Source organism: Numida meleagris, chromosome 9, assembly GCF_002078875.1.
Source record: "Numida meleagris isolate 19003 breed g44 Domestic line chromosome 9, NumMel1.0, whole genome shotgun sequence".
NCBI classification, from domain to species: domain Eukaryota; kingdom Metazoa; phylum Chordata; class Aves; order Galliformes; family Numididae; genus Numida; species Numida meleagris.
Genome location: NC_034417.1, coordinates 4,009,314 through 4,026,264, shown reverse-complemented (window position 1 = coordinate 4,026,264; position 16,951 = coordinate 4,009,314). Strand labels below are relative to the sequence as shown.

The window sequence follows — 16,951 nt, the reverse complement described above, 5'->3', positions numbered from 1 at the left end:
GTAAATCTGATCTCTTGCAGATCGGTGTCCATGGAAATATGATTTCAGTTTTTCAAAGTACACCTGAACTTAGCAGAATATATTGTATCACTAAAAATATCAAGAGTGTTGAATGATAAAATCTTTAGAAATGACTTACTGGCCTGGTTATGAAAGTCTCCGTTTGAAGACAAACTGGTCAGTGATTAATGGGCAAAAATGCTTAGAGACTGAAATTACAAAATGACTACATTTGTCTTCATTAATTATTCTTCCAAGCATCAGCCCTAGAAAGAATTGCTTGTGCTTTTGATAACAGACTATCGTGTATGGCCTCAGAAACACTATGATTCAACATCAGATGCTAATAATTCGGAGTACATTCCATTAGAATTTTTATATGGACACTTGACAATAATCTAGGCAGGAAAAAACCCTTTCTAACTTCTATAACCACAACATAAATGACTACAAAACTTCTCCTGAAAATTACACAAATGAAAGATGATGCAAAGAGAGATTTTTGTTATGCCCCAGTTTCCACTGAGATTGGTTTCATTTTATTTTATTTTTTAATATACACAGGATTTAGAAGACGCTTTTATACTGACAGTTTTTGACTTCGAGTAAAGTATTAAGAAAAGCTGTGTCTCAGCTTGTCTTATCAAATTTCAGTACTTCTCTCAAAGTAATAGTTCAAACCTTACCTTTCTGCCCTCAGTTACAGATGCGACGCAGCACAGCCCTCTAACTGATTTGCATTTGGTAGAGGCTTTGGTATCGTCATCTATCAGTTCATAAAGGAGCTTTTTCCCACCTCTACTTAAAGTATTCTCACACTTCCGTGACAGGAAGAAAATAAAACCTACAATCTGTATTTCACAAGCTTTGGCCTTGGTTTTATCCCTGACTGTATCTAACAGACCTTGCTTCAGTTCCAGAACAGTCAAGTCAAGCTCTACTAATACATAATTTAAGTCTTCCCCATGGTGTCTACAGTTCTGCAAAAACATGTTTTTTTCAGAAATACAAGGCAAACACTTCTATATAAGTATGGAAAAAAATTCCTCTCTCCTATGAGAGGAGCTGGCAGTACTCTTGGATGCATACTCCATAGCGCTTACACCAAATGGTCTACCTCTGGCTTTTGATTTTTTTTTGTACTCTTTCAGCCGTAATTTCAAAACTACCCGTAGCCTTCTCAGCCAAAAATTCACCATTCTTTACGCTAAGTGTCTCTTCGGACAAGTATGCATTGTTTAAGGACTCTTAAGTGAGTTATAAAGGGGGAGGGAGGCCCATTCAACCTCCTTCCCAGAGCTGAGGAGCTTTCATTTCCAATGCCGTAGATTAAACAGTTCCAATCCATTTAAACAGTTGCAGAACTAAAGCCCACAGACCTATTGTCAATTAAAGCTGTAAATATCCCACAGTCTGTACAAAATGAAACCTTTAAAAAAGAACAGCAGCACCACAGTTTTTCACTCCTTGATCACTACACCTGCCTCATTAATCTCCTGCACCCATGTGAGGTAAATACATGGTACAACTATAAACTAAAATCAATAATACCTTTAAAAAGGTTTAATTTGATTCTACCAGGGAGGTTATCATAATCCTACTCCGCTTTCTCACATTCTGCTAGCAATTTCTCAGCTCAGTTTCCACTGCTAACTTTGTTCTCCATCCCCCTATCTATCATGCTGCTATAATGCCAGCTCAAACGCTGTTTGTAACAGCGCAGCAATTTCTCAGAAGTTGCCAGCTTCATAGTGCGTTCCTTTAGAAGTGCATGGAAATTATTAGATTAAATTACAAATGAGAGACTCTGCAGTCAGTCGTGATTACCGGACCATTTATGTACATTCGGCTGATCGTGAATTTTAACATTTGTTCCTCCGCATCTTTGCAGACCTTCTGTTTACATCCTGTTTTTCAAGATGATATAAGAAGTGAAACTGAAGACAACTGGAAGAGAGCCCCACATTTTCCCAAAGAAAGGGCAGTGGCACACACGCACTCAACTCCTTCCCGGCCTAAGTGCCAACAGAACCTCCACAAGCATCGTAAAAAGCTCTGTTAATATCAGGACATATCGCAGAACGCTTCTGGAAGGAAGAACTGCACGGCAATCTGCTTCACAAAGGAAGACCTGTGACAACACAGTTCTGTCCTCTGTTCTGTAAGATTTCACACACCAGCACCAGACCAAACAGCTCACATACACAGAAATATCTGAAGAGAACGCTGATAATATTGCAGCTGGTGATCATAACAGAGTAAGCAGCAGGATCTTCGATTATCTCACTGCTGCAGGTACAATTTCCAGGAAGATATTTTAAACCAATTTCTTGACCATACACAGTCCCTGAAAGTATCTAGTAATTTTCTACAGGAATAGTGCTGTTTGACCCAATTCCAATGTAGATAATTATATTATCTGTACCTAAAATCCCTCTGAGTGTTTCAATCAGGTATGGTATTCTTCACTTTCTGTTCTGATCTGCTTAGCATGGCTGAGCACCATTAAGCAGCTGTCAGATTCCACACTAGAAGTGGCTGGATTTCAGTAATAAGCAAAATGGTTCCCGATAGAGTTTTAAACACCTGGGGATCCTTCCAAATGAATGGTGCAATGAGGCTAAACTATAAGATTAAACTGCCGTAAAATAAGCCCCACAATTTCTTCATAAAAGTACACACCCTAATACCTTCAGTCTCTGAAGAGCTCAGTCGTTGCTGAACATGTAACATGCCCAGATGAGCCCTCAGATAAGAGCATGAGAAATAATTCACAACCTTCACATTCAAAAATTATACAACTAACTCCTCCTAACATGCAGCTCAAGCTATTCTTGCGTTTCTATCAGCACAGACCATCTACAACAGACAGGCTGAAGATCTAAGCCACGAATCAGAGAACAGAGCTTGGTATGCTAGTTCAGCTATCAAAAACACAGTACCAGCCTCCTTCTCATTTTCAGTCCAAGGAGATTTTATAACCAGTACTTAAAGAAGCGAGAGAACTAACTGGTCGCAGGTGCATTTAGTTAGAAGAAGCCTTTTAATCACTTGAACAGCAAAGCTGTAGAAAAACCTACTGTCAGGACAGGGCGGCCAGAAAAGCTAACAGCCTTTAAACTGAAGTTCAATCAGTTTACGATGCGAATTGTGCAACGGATGTAGTGACAGCACAAGGACTCAGTGCTCCACAGAGCCCTGCTCCATGGATCCGTAAGGATCAGCACAGTACGGAGGCACAAATCGTCTGCCAGCTGCAGACACACATATTTGAATGTTAAAACTAACAACTCTGTGTATTACATTTCCACAAGTGATTAATAAGCCTACAAGGAGTGCCTTAGCAAGAGATGACACATGAGATACTTAAGAAAAAAAAGAACGAGAAAAAGAATACAGGACAGCAGAACTCTGCATATGAAATGTTAGAAGTTTCCCCCACCTAAAGGTTTCTCTGACCTCACACCTGTATTAACTTTTGCTTCTACCAAAGCCAAAGAAATCAGAAGAATGACAAAACTAGTGAGCCCAGGCCAGGTGTAAGTGCACTGCGACAGATTCAGCACCAGCTGAGCAGCTACGGGCTCCCTGCACACATCCTGCCCTGCAGATCAGAGATGGCAGCAGCCGGGGGGGTGGGTGCCTGCAGCCAAAAGTCCAGGACAGACATGTGACTGAGGTGGCACAACTGCCTGGCAACACACAAAGCAAGGGCCCAAGGCCAAGTGCACTGCTCCATTCCGACGGCTCCTGCGACCTGCCTGGGCCTGGCGTTCTCCTTCCCGGCCTTACCCAGCTGCCTGGCACCGGTCTCTGACTGCAGGCCCCTTTGCTGCGGGCCTAGAAGCAACGAAACACAGTCTGTAAGCAACCTCGAGGGTACAAGCACCCAGACTGGCCACTACATTTAGATATACCCCCATTTTTTTCTTAACATCTGCTCTTCTACAACAGCCTGCCACAGAAAAGTCATTCTTCAACCGTGTTTCAGTGGGGAATGGATCACCTGCATGTGAATTAATTTCAAGGGAGATATAGATAGCAGAGTAATTTAGAACTAGCTTTTCTCTCTCCTCTCTTTTTCACTGGGATAGCTCTCCGATTAAATCCACCGAGATCAATTGAGACATTCCAGATTTTTCCCAGTACGCGTTTTTGTAGCTTAGAAAACAAATACTAGAAAAATCAGACAACCTCCCAAAGCTGAAATTGCCCTTTCCATTCAAACGCAGTGCTGTACCCAAACCAAAACTGTCACACAGCCCGTTAATCTCCATTACAAAACACATTCTTTATTTAGTAAAATTACAGTGCTTAGTTGAATGATAACAGTATTTACATACTGGTTTATGAGCTCCTGAGATATTTTTCAAGCAAATAAAATAAGAGAATAGGTTACGGTTTATTGAAACGGGAGCTGCGCTGTTCCTAAGAGAACAACATACTGCTGCTATTATTGCTCCTGTGTTACAAGCATTTTAAACAGCGCTGTCCTTTAAAGGGTTCCCTGCACATATCATACACCAAAACACAACTAAGCCAGTAGTGCATGCGGAATAGCCCTTGGTGATAACAAAGGCAACCCTCAGCATCTACACAACGTATCCAAATTCATAAAAATTCAGAGGCCTCCCAAAACAACACATCAACATTTGGTACAACTATACTCTGCGGAGCAGTCTCAACCCAGAAGCAGAGAAAACCCAGCAGCAGAAGATTAGAAAAAAAGAACAAAACAAACCTACTGATGTCACATCCCTACTGGTGGAACAGCACCCAACTTAAAATCAAACACAGAAATCACCTCCCCCACCCATCGGAAGAAAAAGAATCGGGCTGACGAGGCAATATATTAAATTCCAAAGACTTCTGGAAAACAATCAACAGCAGCTCAACAGCATGATAACATGAATGAGGACCACAAGCACCTACACAGCTGCAGCTTCCCGTTAGTAAATACCAGACATCGTGACAATATTTAAACACATCACCTTCTACTGATCTGAATGCTGTCTTCAGGTTTTTTTTTCCCAGTAAAACATCCTCTGGATTGACTAAGACCAAGGTTACCAAAACCAGAGCATTTTGATCAGATTAGAAAGCTTTTACATACTTCTCATTTTTTATGAGACAATCGTTCTGTATTAGAACACAGCTTATTCAATTATGCCTACTTTAAAGTAGATGGGTAGAACATTAGGCCTTAAGCCTGGGGAGAGCTGCACGGCCACCGGGCCCACAGAGGACAATGCACAGCACTCACAGCCTCGGGCTGGGGCCACAGCCACTGGGCCAAGCATCGTCCCTGCTCGCCACGGGGAACTACAGCCCCAGTGGGAACGCGCACACAGGCTGAGATTGAACTGCTGCACAGTAACTGCTCTTAGGGGAACCCTTACAATTAGTGTCAACAGTAATGGCATCCTTTGGAGGAGAAAACAGGCTTTTCCAATAGTTTCCTGCTTTTTCCGCATACGTTGTCACCTTTCCAACAATCAGTTCTGATATCAGACCGAAATACATTTTCTGCAGCGTACCGGCATACACACGTGCTCCCGTATCCCAGGTAAACCAGGTAATCGTTCTCAGTTTGAAAGATGCTTTTGATAACTCCTGAATTTATGTTTTCAGTTCAGCATTGCACACAGTGACACAAACAACACAACCTCAGCAAAATAAGAAACAGGCACAAGGGGACGTGGCATTCCTGTATGCGTACCAGGGAGCTGGGTTCTCTGAAATGCTAGCGTAAGAGTAACAACAGCTGCATTGAAGAATTTAGTCTACGGCAAACTGTCCCCGTCTGCTCTTCACCAATAGCTCTTTCCTCACTTTTTTCCCTCCTTGCAGATAAGCCGGCTGTCACAAATGTTGAAGTATTAAAACAGCTTTGCAGCAGACACAACCACGAAAGAAAATAAGGGGCATAAACCAAACATTTCTACTGCTTTGAAGGGTTTGCTGAGTCAAGCGAGGATTCCTGCAGACAGACAGCTGCGTGCACATGGAGCTGCGCTGATGGTACCACTCCTCCCTGCATGCCGCCCCAGAGCCCGGCGCTGCCGGCTCGGATCGTGCTGCAGAACCATGGCCCAAGTGGGAAAATTCCTACACCTGTGCACACTTGAACATACAAGCTTCCAGGCAGCTGCTCTAAAAATACATTCACCTGTACCAGGCACATAGTAAGGTCATGCTGCTGCTGTAGGAAACCACGTGAAAGAAGCAAGAAGTAAAATTTGATTTCAATAATTAACAATAACAATAGTAAAAGGTCCAAGTCTGCAGGGACCACCCTGCACGGCCAGTATTGAGTACCGATTTCAGGGAGGCTAAAAGGCGACTACCATGATGTTTTCCTGCCCAGTTTTGTACCTTCGTGTTTTTAGTACCGCAGCCTCCTGCTGTACAGCGTGTAGCTCAATTTATTTCCAATACTGTAATTTCTGCAACATTAGCACAGAACGCCAGCTCCGATTTTCTTACTGTTTGCACTCTAGGAGTAGGCTTGGATTTTCTGCCAACTCCATTACATCACCCGAAAAACCCAAACATTTCTTTTTCCGTTCGCTCCCCCCCCCCCCATCCCGGCGTCCCCGTCCCGCGGCCCCGCACACCGCCGGGGGCCGTACACGCAGCGCGCCTTCTCCGCCGCCGACCTTCGCGCCGCAGCCGCGCGTTACATAACCGGCGCCGCTCGCGTGCGGCCGTGCCCGGGCGGCTCGGCGCGGGGCGCGGAGCGGGGCCCCGTCCCGCAGCGCCCCGCGGGAGCGGGGACATGTAGGTCAGCGGGTCAGCGGCGCCGAGGCCCCGCGCCTCCGCTCCGCGGCCGCCCCGGCGCCGTCCTGCGCGCGCCCGGCCCCCGCCGCTCCCGGCGGCAGCGACGGCCGAGCGTTACATAATTGATGGGCGCCCCGCGGCGCCCTCCGCCGGCTCCGGGCCGGGCCCCGCCGCCCCGCGGCACCGTCTGCCCGCGCCCGCCCGTTGTGTAACAGCCGCCGGCCCCGCGAGCGCCCGGAGAACTCCCCGCCGAAGCGAGGCCGTTTCTCCGGTGTTTCTCATTAACCCCGTTACATAAGGCGTTCGCACGCCACATCCTCTCTCTCGAGCGCTAAATATACCGCGCGGCGGGCGCCCCGCACGCCCGGCCCGGCCCCGCCCGCAGCGCCGCCGCCCCCCGCCGCCCCGCACCGCGCGGGGTCCCCGAGCGGGAGCTGCCCGCGGAGGGGGCGTGGCCAAGCGGGGAAAAATACTGTAAAACACACGGCGGCACATGGTCAGCCATGTTCCGGCCCGCGGCGCGCGCCCCGCCGCCGAGGACGGCCCCGCTCCCTTCGGCCCGCACCTCCCGGCGCCCCGCTCGGCGGCCGCGGGGCGTTGTCGTGCGCCTTTATTTAATTCGCCGCCCTCCGCACCGAGCCGAGCCCCCCCGGCGCGCTCCCCCTCCGGCGGGCGCGATGCCCCTCCCCGCGCGGTGCGAGCGGCCCGGGGCCGGGCGGGGAGGGGCTCCCGGGGGCTCCCCTCGAGGAGCGGCGGCGGAGCCCCCTCCGAAGTTGCGCGCCTCCGCGGAACGACGGCGGCCGCGAGAGCGCCCGCTCCGCGAGGAGCCGCCGGGTATAGGGCGCACGGCGACGAATCGAGGGAAGACGGCACGCAGAGGGCGAGCGGGTCCTCCCCGCACCGCCGAGCTCCCTTTAACCGCGGAGCCCCCGTTCGCGACACGGCGCGGCGCACCGGTTGGGAAACTGTCAAACGGAGACGCGCCGGGAGGGGGGCGGGGGGCAGGAAGGACACCGCAGCTTTGAAAGTTTGTTCCCTCGCCTCCCCACGCTCGGGCTGTTGCTTTATATATTTATAAATTATGTAATTTCGGGAGCGCGGTGCCCATCCGGACCCCGCGGGCGGCGAACGGGAGCGCGAGGGGAGCGCCGAGCCCCGCTCCGTATTCCATCGCCTCCGTCCCTCCTCCCGCCGCAATTAAAAGAAGCGATAAAAGTTTGCGAGGTTTGGCAGGGGGTAGGAGCGCGCCGTGTGTGCGTGCGCGGCTGCCACGAGCGCCAGCGGCACCCCGGGGGATGAAATCGCCGCATTTCCCCCTTCTCTTGCCCCCCTCTTCCTATTCCCACCCACCCCGATCCCACTCCCCCGGCCCCCTCCCCCCTCCCCAAGTCTCCTACCTCTGCCGCCGCCGCTGGAGTAGCTCTGCCTGCGGACCGGAGCCGGCGCATCGCCTTTCCGGGCGGGCTCCAGGTTCACCGGGGTGTCCCTGGCGCCGGCGGCCGCCTCGGAGCCGCTGCTGCCCGGCTCACTGGCTGCTGGATCGGGGGCTGCCGGAGCGGACTCCATGTTTTTCCCAATGTAGATCGCTTGGAGATGGCGAGCTCCTACACTCCCTCTATCTTCTGTTTCCAGCGCAACTCTATGGTAGAAAAGCAGAAGGGAGAGAGCGAGCGCGATCCAGATGGGATGCGAGCTTGCCTGGCTGTGACCACAAGCAGCGCTAGCGAGAGCCGCGCACCCCCGCCCCCGCACCCCCCGCGCTCCCCGCGCCCCGCCGCCAGCCGCGCGCCCCGCCGCCCTCCGCCATGGCCCCGCGCCGCGGGCAGGGCCCCGGGTGGGCACCGAGGAGGTGGCGGCCGGCCGGCCCCTGCCGAGCCCCGCGCCGGGCCCGGGGGAGGAGAGGCGCTGCCGCGGCCCGGGGCGGCGGGAAGCGGTCGGCCTCCTCCCGAACCCGGACCCTCCTGCTCGGTCAGCGCGCCCGGGGGGCTCGCGGCTCCGGCCTCACCCCGGAGGGAAGAGCCTCGAAACACGGCCCTCTCCTCCCCTGGTGTTTCAGCCGGAGCTGCAGCAGAAGATGCCATCCATGTTAAGCGTCTCAGGACCCATCCGTTCAGCAGCCACGCAGGCACGTTTCACACAATACCTCCCTTTCAATGAGGTGCACTTTGACACAAGACAAAAGGTGATGGGAGAGGTACCAGAAAACTCCTACATCGGGTCGGACTTCTGGAAGCATTCTCGTGTGGCACGGTGTAGTGATGCGCTCCATTCACCCCATTTTGAAATCAAGTAACATCTGCCATAAGGAGGAGGCTGAAGGATGCATCCCTCTTGTGTAAGAGGCCACATCTTGTGGAGCCCAGAACCTTTTGCACAGAAGGTTCTGATGGGAACCAAAGATATCAGCACTTAGTCCAGTGCCAGCTCTTCCAGTGTGGTGCTACACTGCATGCAGGCAGCTGATATGCCACCTCCTGCCAGCAAGGACCTACGTGCTGTCCTGTGCTACTGCTATCAACACTGCTGGCATTGGTACCTGATGGCATTCCCAGGGAAACCCTGGACAAACCCAGCCTGAGCAGCCCCATGGCCCCAATGTCACTGCTCTCTCACAAAGAGGGCCTGCTCAAAAATAGTTCTGAAACCTACCATGTCATACTTGCTCCAGGATCGCATCCACAAATCAGATTACCCCTTGCATTGTTGATATTCAGTCTTTTATCGTAAAAGTAGAGTCTTGCATTAGTTGACTTGGAGGTCCCGAAGTTTCAGCTACATGTATCTAAAAAAAGAAACAAACAAAAAAATCACATGGTATTTCTGATTAGTTAGAATAACAACTCTGCATTTACAGAAAGCAAATAGATTTGCAGAGATCAGAGCTCGACTTCCAGATCTGTCCATTGAGTAAGTGGTGTTTGTCCTTGAAAATTAAGTATTCAGTTACTGCAGACCTGGAAGCCCCAGCACAGGAGCACAAAAGGCCGTGAAATTTTTCGCCGGTGAAAAATGAAGACATCTCTGCCTCCTTCTTGATAGTGGGCAGGGAGGGGGTTGGAGGTGAAAATGAGGGAGGCGGGAGCACAGTTTGCTCCCAGTGCCTTACTTTGAGGCTTTGGGGCAAGGTTCCACCCTTACACTGCAGTGCTGCTAACTCCGGCTCACAGCCCTTTTGGCATGGCTTCGCTGGAATGTGCCGAGAGCAGCGAGGTGGTCCTTCTGTGATGCAAGTTCGTTGGATTAGAGTTGCAGTTTCCTGCAAACTCTCTTCCTTCACTTTTCACTAATTGGCAGCCTCCAAATAGAAGCAAGAATTATGTGAGCTGTGGAAACTGAAATGCCTGTTATCCTTAGAGAAAGCTTATCCTTCTCTCTTCAGGGTTTAAGCAGGCTGACCAGGCAGTGTGTGTTGGGAAACCTGCCCAGCTAATAAAAAAAGAGGACTTCATTCCTCAAAGCTGCCAGACCACTGCCTTTCACCAGTACCAGGAACAATCAAGCTACTTGCCACAGTGAGGATTATTCAAGTGAGTGTTTTGCAGGACTGTTTTTAGTATTCCAAATACTTTAAATTAGGAAGAAGCATGGGCTTTTTTCCTCCCTGGATGTATTAAAGGCTGCTGAGATTTAATACACCTACCCCACAACATAACTGTCACTTAGTGTACCCTTCCTCCCATTTCGAAAACTAAGTGATTCTTCCATTTGCTTTTTGTTGTAGCTGTTGTTTTTAAAAAGAAATTGGGGGGGGGGGGAGGGTTGTCACAGAGGAGTAAACCAGTGTCTAAAGCACCTGAATCTATAGAGAAAAAAATTAGTTTGCACTCTGAAGTTTCTCAAGTCACCAGCAGTAGGAACCAGCCAAAGCAGGACAGCCCTTTAGCAAGCCCGGAGAGGCAACAATCTATATTTTCACAGCACTTACATAGCAAAGAGACAGAACAGCTTTGCTCTTTTATAAGAACAGAGGGTGCCTGAAAAACCTGAGGACCTCACCAGGAAAAGCTAAGGCTTTTCAGTTTGCTCATGCTCTATATAACTGAGGAAAACCATCATCTCTTTCAAGACCCCTCTCACTGCGGGTGCTCTGCTGAGACATTTCCTGGGCACAGAAAAGGTCTTCTTCAATCTTTGGTCTTTATGTCTAGCTTCCAACTCAGTCCAAAACACAGGTCATTAACTTTGATCACTAAGCCTGTTTAAACAAGCGAGATGGCAATAGCAGCAAAGATATCTATCAAGTTTCTGTACGCTGAGAACCTTGAAGATAAAAGGGTTGGTTAGATTTAAAAGCGCTCTAGAAATTGCTGGGAATGTTACATGCTAGAGTGGCCCAGAAATGATTCTTTCGGAAGTAACAGTAGTGGAACAAAAAGGGAAAACACTGCCAAACACTTCATGTTTATCTTCTTGATTCCATATAGATGTTCAGTAACTAAACATTTTAATAATTAAAAAATCACACAAACCTTGTGCAACTCTGGAGTAGACAAGGTATTAGGATGATGCAGACACTTTTTCAGGACACTGCCAGGGTGACAGACTACATGGCAGAACAGCTGTACTGCACACAGCCAACAGCACCGAAAGGACGGCAGGACAGGCACAGGCACACAGCACACACGAGCAGGAAAATCATACAGCACAGGAGAGCAGAGCACCACTGCTTTGCCTTAGTGGTGGCGATCCATTAATACGCAAGCACATTTTGAATTAGACGGCCCGGACTGAGTACCTCAAATTACATAACTAACAGGGCTATTAAAATATCTTACTTCAATAAGGATGCCAAAGTACATTCCCAATCCAGAAGTACATAGTAGCCTGCATTCCCTTCTGTGGATCTGCACTACAGTGACTTTTGGCCACAATATGTCAAAAGCAATTGTCAAACCTTCCTAGGAAGTTTATTAGCTCCAGTGTAGCAGTTGTGGAGAGCATACTGATGCAGAGCCATGTTTAGGTACATGGGAAGAACTAGTAAGGTATTTTGGTGCCGGTGGCATTTTCTGTCTTTGCTGTTCTCTTGTGACATTCCCCCAAATTCTTCCTGTCCAGCTCCTCCGGCACAACAAGCTGCCAAGACTAAGGCACGTTTGCTTCCACTGAACCAGTTTGCATCTGTGGTTTTAGCGGCTTTTCAGGAAAAGAAGAAAGAGCAAAAGTCACAGATGGAAGAAAAAACAGTAGATGTTCAGATGAGCAAGTTCTGGACTCATGCAAGTATGTAGCAGGCCATTTGTATTCATTCCTTACAGGATTTTCCATCTCTGAGAAAAGGAAGTAGAGAAGCATAGAACATATCAATTAACGCTTGGCGCCACATCCACAATCAGCACGCCCTGTATGTAAAGAGTAAGCAGCAACAGCAGAGGCCAGTTCTTAAAAATTCAATACTTTGGGAATGAATTAAGGCAAAAGTCCAAGAGAAGTCTGTCTTCCTCAGTATGTCTTTGCTGCTGTTTTTCTGTGATTGGTTAAAAAAAAAAACAACAGCATATTTTCCTTTAGCAAAATGAACACTGTTCTCACATTTCATACAATTGCAGACAACCTCTTCCTCCCACAAAGGTAATCTAATCAAATTAGAGGAGCAATTCAGCCTGGCCATATTCTCTGGAGACATGAAGGGAAACACTGAAGAGCAAAATCAGATCTAAAGATACATTTTTCTTCTCAAGAAAATGGAAGTTCTTCTAGTGAAACAGTGAGGCATCATTTCTGAAATCTTGGATCATTCTCTATCCAAAGAAAGGGTGGCTGGTTTTTAATCAACTCTTCCTTCAGTACTTTGTTCTTAATTGTATTTTTACTGAACAGTTGTTCTCTCAAATGCAGTGTTTATTACCTCGTTCCTCCTTTATAGCAGACTCATATCTCGTATTCTTTGTTGCAAAACAAAACAAAGTGTTTCCCTAGAAGCATTTGTAGGTTACACACAAATTAAAGCAAAGAGAAAGAACCACTTCTCATTTAGAAGAAATATTATAATTACCGTTAAACTGTTCCTTGGTCATATTCCTTCATGTGTCTGTCATCCTCCCAGCAGAGCCTGTCAGTAACCCCCTTCAGGATATCTTACCTGAAAGAACCATTCTGATTTATTTGGCTCACTGGCAGGATCTAAATGTATTTGAAAGTTCACATGTACTTGGAAAGCTCACTTTCACTCAAAATCATTGAGGAAATTTGTACTAGCCGAGAAAAGCGTATTAGATTAGAAGTTCAGACATCTAAATCACTCTGAATAGGAAAACAACAAGTTATCTTCTATTGCTGTGATTTAACTTGTCACTAATAAGATACTTTCTAGGAACTAATGCACGTACAGGAGGATAAAGTTTAACCGAAGTACATATTTGCACCAATCTAAAACATGGCCAAATAATATTCTCTGAGATTTACTTCTCCTAAGTATGTGGAAAGAAAGATGATACCTACATATCTGAGGTACGTGAAGAACAGCCTGACACGTACAGCCTGACTACGCTGACACGTAGCCACAGTCAACGATTCATAATATCTACTAGAGCACTGCCACACTTCCCTTTCAAAACTCGTGATGCTAGATAGTTGTGTACTTCACTTCACCATTAACGATGCCTTCTGACACACTACCTTCTGAAACATGGGCAAGTTTTCCCACTTCATCACAGCCCAGCAATCGAAGAACACATTCTGAACAGCAGGTGGGAAGCTTTCCCCAGCACCCTACCCCATTGGCAAGGAGCCATGCTTTTTGTACCTTCTGATTTCCCTCCTTTTTCTCCAGGTCACAAAACTTGATCTTCTAGCTAGCTTAGACATATAAAGATTTCCTTCATTTAACACGTACCAAAAAATTACATTAACCATCAGCTAATTCAAGCAGCCCAAATATACAGCAGAGACATTAGGGTTTAGATGAGCATTAAAACTGAATTATACCAGAAAGGCAGAAATGAAAGCTGCAATTTAATGTAAAATAATTATTCTGCTTGTATATAATTTGAAGCCTCATTTGATTTATTTAAACGCCGTATCACGACAAATACTTTTATTTCAAAGAAAAATGGAAAGCCATCTACTATGTGCAAAGGTCAACTAGTGTACGCCCAGCATTGCTGAAAGCATTCTCCTGCCTGCTTTACTCTTTGAGAACTTAACACTCTACAACATAATATTACTCCTAGAGCAAAAGCATATAAAGCAAAAAACATTAACCCTTCCATTTGCCCTGGAGACAATAAAATGCTTTTATTAATGAGATGCCAATGTAATGCAGGTTGACTTCATTATCTGAATGGTTTTTGCATTACTTTTGTACCATGTTCCCACACAACTGATGTTACCTAGTGACACAATTCTTAACCTGAGTTAAGAAACAGTGAGAGACAGAGAAGGGGATCTGAATAAGAAAACTGATGTACTAAAAAGTCTAAGATATACTGAAAGTCTAGGATAAAACAACTTTCTTTTTTTTGTTGTTTTCTTTTTTAAATATATGCACGTGAAGCCTCTGTCTTTTGCAAAATGTTATGTGTTTTTATATGGGCTAGAAAGATGAAGTTTCAAGTATTAAGCTGAAAAAATCCTTGGAAGAATTCCATAGTAAATATGTTTGAGTGTGTTAATGGAACAAAGGTAGAGTAAGAAAAGGTTTGGTTTTCCCCTGTGCCTGGAGATGAGTGAGGGAAGAGAACATCCACAACTGACAGTTATAATAGTGTAAAAAAAAAAAGGGGGGGGGGTTCTTTTTAAAGTTGCTATTCGAGCTGTCATGTTCAATAGTGCACAAAAATCTAAAGCAGTTCTGTTTTTTGTTTTGTTTTTTCTTCTCTCCAGCTTTCATGCTTTCTCTGATGAAAAATACAATGGGAAAAGTATTTCTTTAATCAAACAATATTTGACCTGAAATTAATAGATGCTTTTTGCACCTCAATATTTTACTTGTTAAAAAACAGATGTAGATACACTTCAAAGTACAATGCTGAAAAATGCACATTATTTTGATTTTTAACTTTAAACAAACCTTTTGAACATATTAAAAAAGCAACGTCAGTCTTGCATATTTCCTCTTTCTTCTTCAGTTCTACAAATAGAGCGCACACACACACACACACACACACACACACAAAAAAGAGTTCTTTCAATTGACCCAGGTAGGGATTCGTCTAGCCAAAAGTCAATCCATACCCATTTACGATATGGCAAAGCTTTCTGGTCACGTTTGAACCATCAATATGGTGAGCTGTAGACTATTTCCAGACACATTTGCATATCGACATGAAAAAGTTAGGCCTTCCTAGAACATTATAAATAGCTTTCCTAGTCAGGGTTCTGGATCTAGGACAAGCATTCTAAGAACTACATCTGTGTAAGGCCATAAGAAGCTCTTCCAAAACAAGGATTTAAGCCACAGGCAAGCTGTGCTCACCTCTCCTTTGGCTGAATGTGCTTCTTGCTCTGTGGCTACCTATGAACTCTCATACGCAGGATGAATTGTAAAGAGTAACAGCTGGTTATGGCAATGCCCACAGCCATACTGCTGAATAAACACGCTACTTCTGCCTTTCAGACCAGTCTAACAAATCTACAAACAGCAAAACAAAGAGCTACTAGAGTACAACTTGCAAAACCTTTATCAGTTATAAGTGAAATAAAGCCAGAGGGAAGAAACACGTTGACATGTCATCTTCCTATAAAAAGAACAGAGAAATTTTAAAGAAGTATTCAGTCTAGTTAAAAAATGATTTAAAGGGCAGATTTTCTAGTATTTCATTTGCAACCATCTTTAATTTTAAATAAATTGAACGAGATTGTTAGCCAAATAACTATCTTCAACTCATTTGCCACAGGATGCTAGGTACATCTTGAACTATTCAGATTAAGTACCAAAATATCAGACTGTTTCCTGCTGATTCAAAACCCCAAAAATTAGCGAATTTCAGCTTTGGTAAGCCTGGAACACAGGATCACAACCCTCTCTATCTTTATCTTTCCAAACCTATAAATGCTACATCAACTGGGACAGGCAAGGCATTTCTCCCCTCTTCTAGGAAGATTCATTTCTTTAAATAAAGCTGTTATTTAAAAGCAAACACAAGTTAAGTAAAATATCCTCACAAATGTATTCAGATATGCTTTATTCTGTTACTAGACAAATATTTGCCTCACTGGTTTTCTAATCAAAATAGAAAGCTCTTTGCTACACAGATTTGGTCTTAGTTGAGGTTTAAATCTTGTGACTGGGAGACTTCCCAATACCCCACAGTTATTATGAATTTTAAAGCAAAAGCAAAAAGAAACAACTGCGATTCTTAGAGCACTCTTCCATTTGAACTTGCCACTTACAGCTACTTTTATGCTCTGGTTTTTGTGTTTGTTTGTTTTTGTGTTTTCCTGGGTTTTTTTTTTTTGTTGTTTTTTGTTGTTGTTGTTGTTGTTGTTTTACCTTTACTATCTTCCAGTGAGTTCTGTCAGTGAGTAACGTGAAAATCAATTTAATTATATAAAATGGAATATATTTTTCCACAACCATCAGGAATGTTATCCTATGGGCACATTAGTGAAGCATCCACAGATCCTTTCCTAGTTTCTCTTTGCAGCTTCCACCACGTCTCATCTCATCTCTGTACACTTGCCATTAGTCACTCAGAGTAATCAACACGAATGTTCTCTAGCAGCTTTTTCTCACCTGAGCATGATGGCAAGCATTTGCATCAGATTCACATAGATTAAGCCAATAATTTAATATTTATAGAACTAACCTTACCCAAATATCATTTTACTTTCTTCAAGTTACCTATAATCCTTTACACTACACCATTATTTTCCCGGTACCTTTGCCAGTGGAAACTACTGCCATGTTCCCCATCCACCGAGACTTACAGCTTTACAATACATTGAAGGTAACATTAAACATTTCTAAGATCAGTGAACAACATTCACAGGAACAAAAAGTTGTTCAAAGTTCCTCACCAACATCTGTGGCTTTTCATGTCAAAACTAACACACAAATATAATGTAGCAGTTCTTCTTAAGAATTTTTGATTGTCTGAATGTACATCTGAACTCATATCACAGACACTCTTATCTTTTTTCTACCTCCACACAGCATTGCAAAATTTGTCTGAGGAGGAAACACTTGAAATTGGCAAGCCTGGATTTTGAGAGCCAAAAAAGTTTATAT

The 16,951-nt window shown here is 45.5% G+C and overlaps 1 protein-coding gene and 1 long non-coding RNA gene across 4 annotated transcripts in view; one reads left to right on the top strand and one right to left on the bottom strand.

Moving 5' to 3' along the window:
* RORA (RAR related orphan receptor A) overlaps positions 1–16,951 on the bottom strand; it is a 519,796-nt gene that overhangs the window by 352,368 nt on the left and 150,477 nt on the right. For all 3 annotated transcript variants that reach the window (XM_021407610.1, XM_021407614.1, XM_021407611.1), the window contains 2 exons: positions 9,430–9,562; positions 8,178–8,419 (listed from right to left, as the gene is read on the bottom strand). In XM_021407610.1, coding sequence (XP_021263285.1) covers positions 8,178–8,346 — 169 coding nt within the window. In that variant the 5' untranslated portion in view covers positions 8,347–8,419; positions 9,430–9,562. The remainder of the gene's footprint in view (positions 1–8,177; positions 8,420–9,429; positions 9,563–16,951) is intronic.
* LOC110403873 lies at positions 1,287–6,273 on the top strand. Its single transcript, XR_002441875.1, has 2 exons — positions 1,287–2,295; positions 5,851–6,273. It is a non-coding gene; the product is annotated as an uncharacterized LOC110403873 (long non-coding RNA).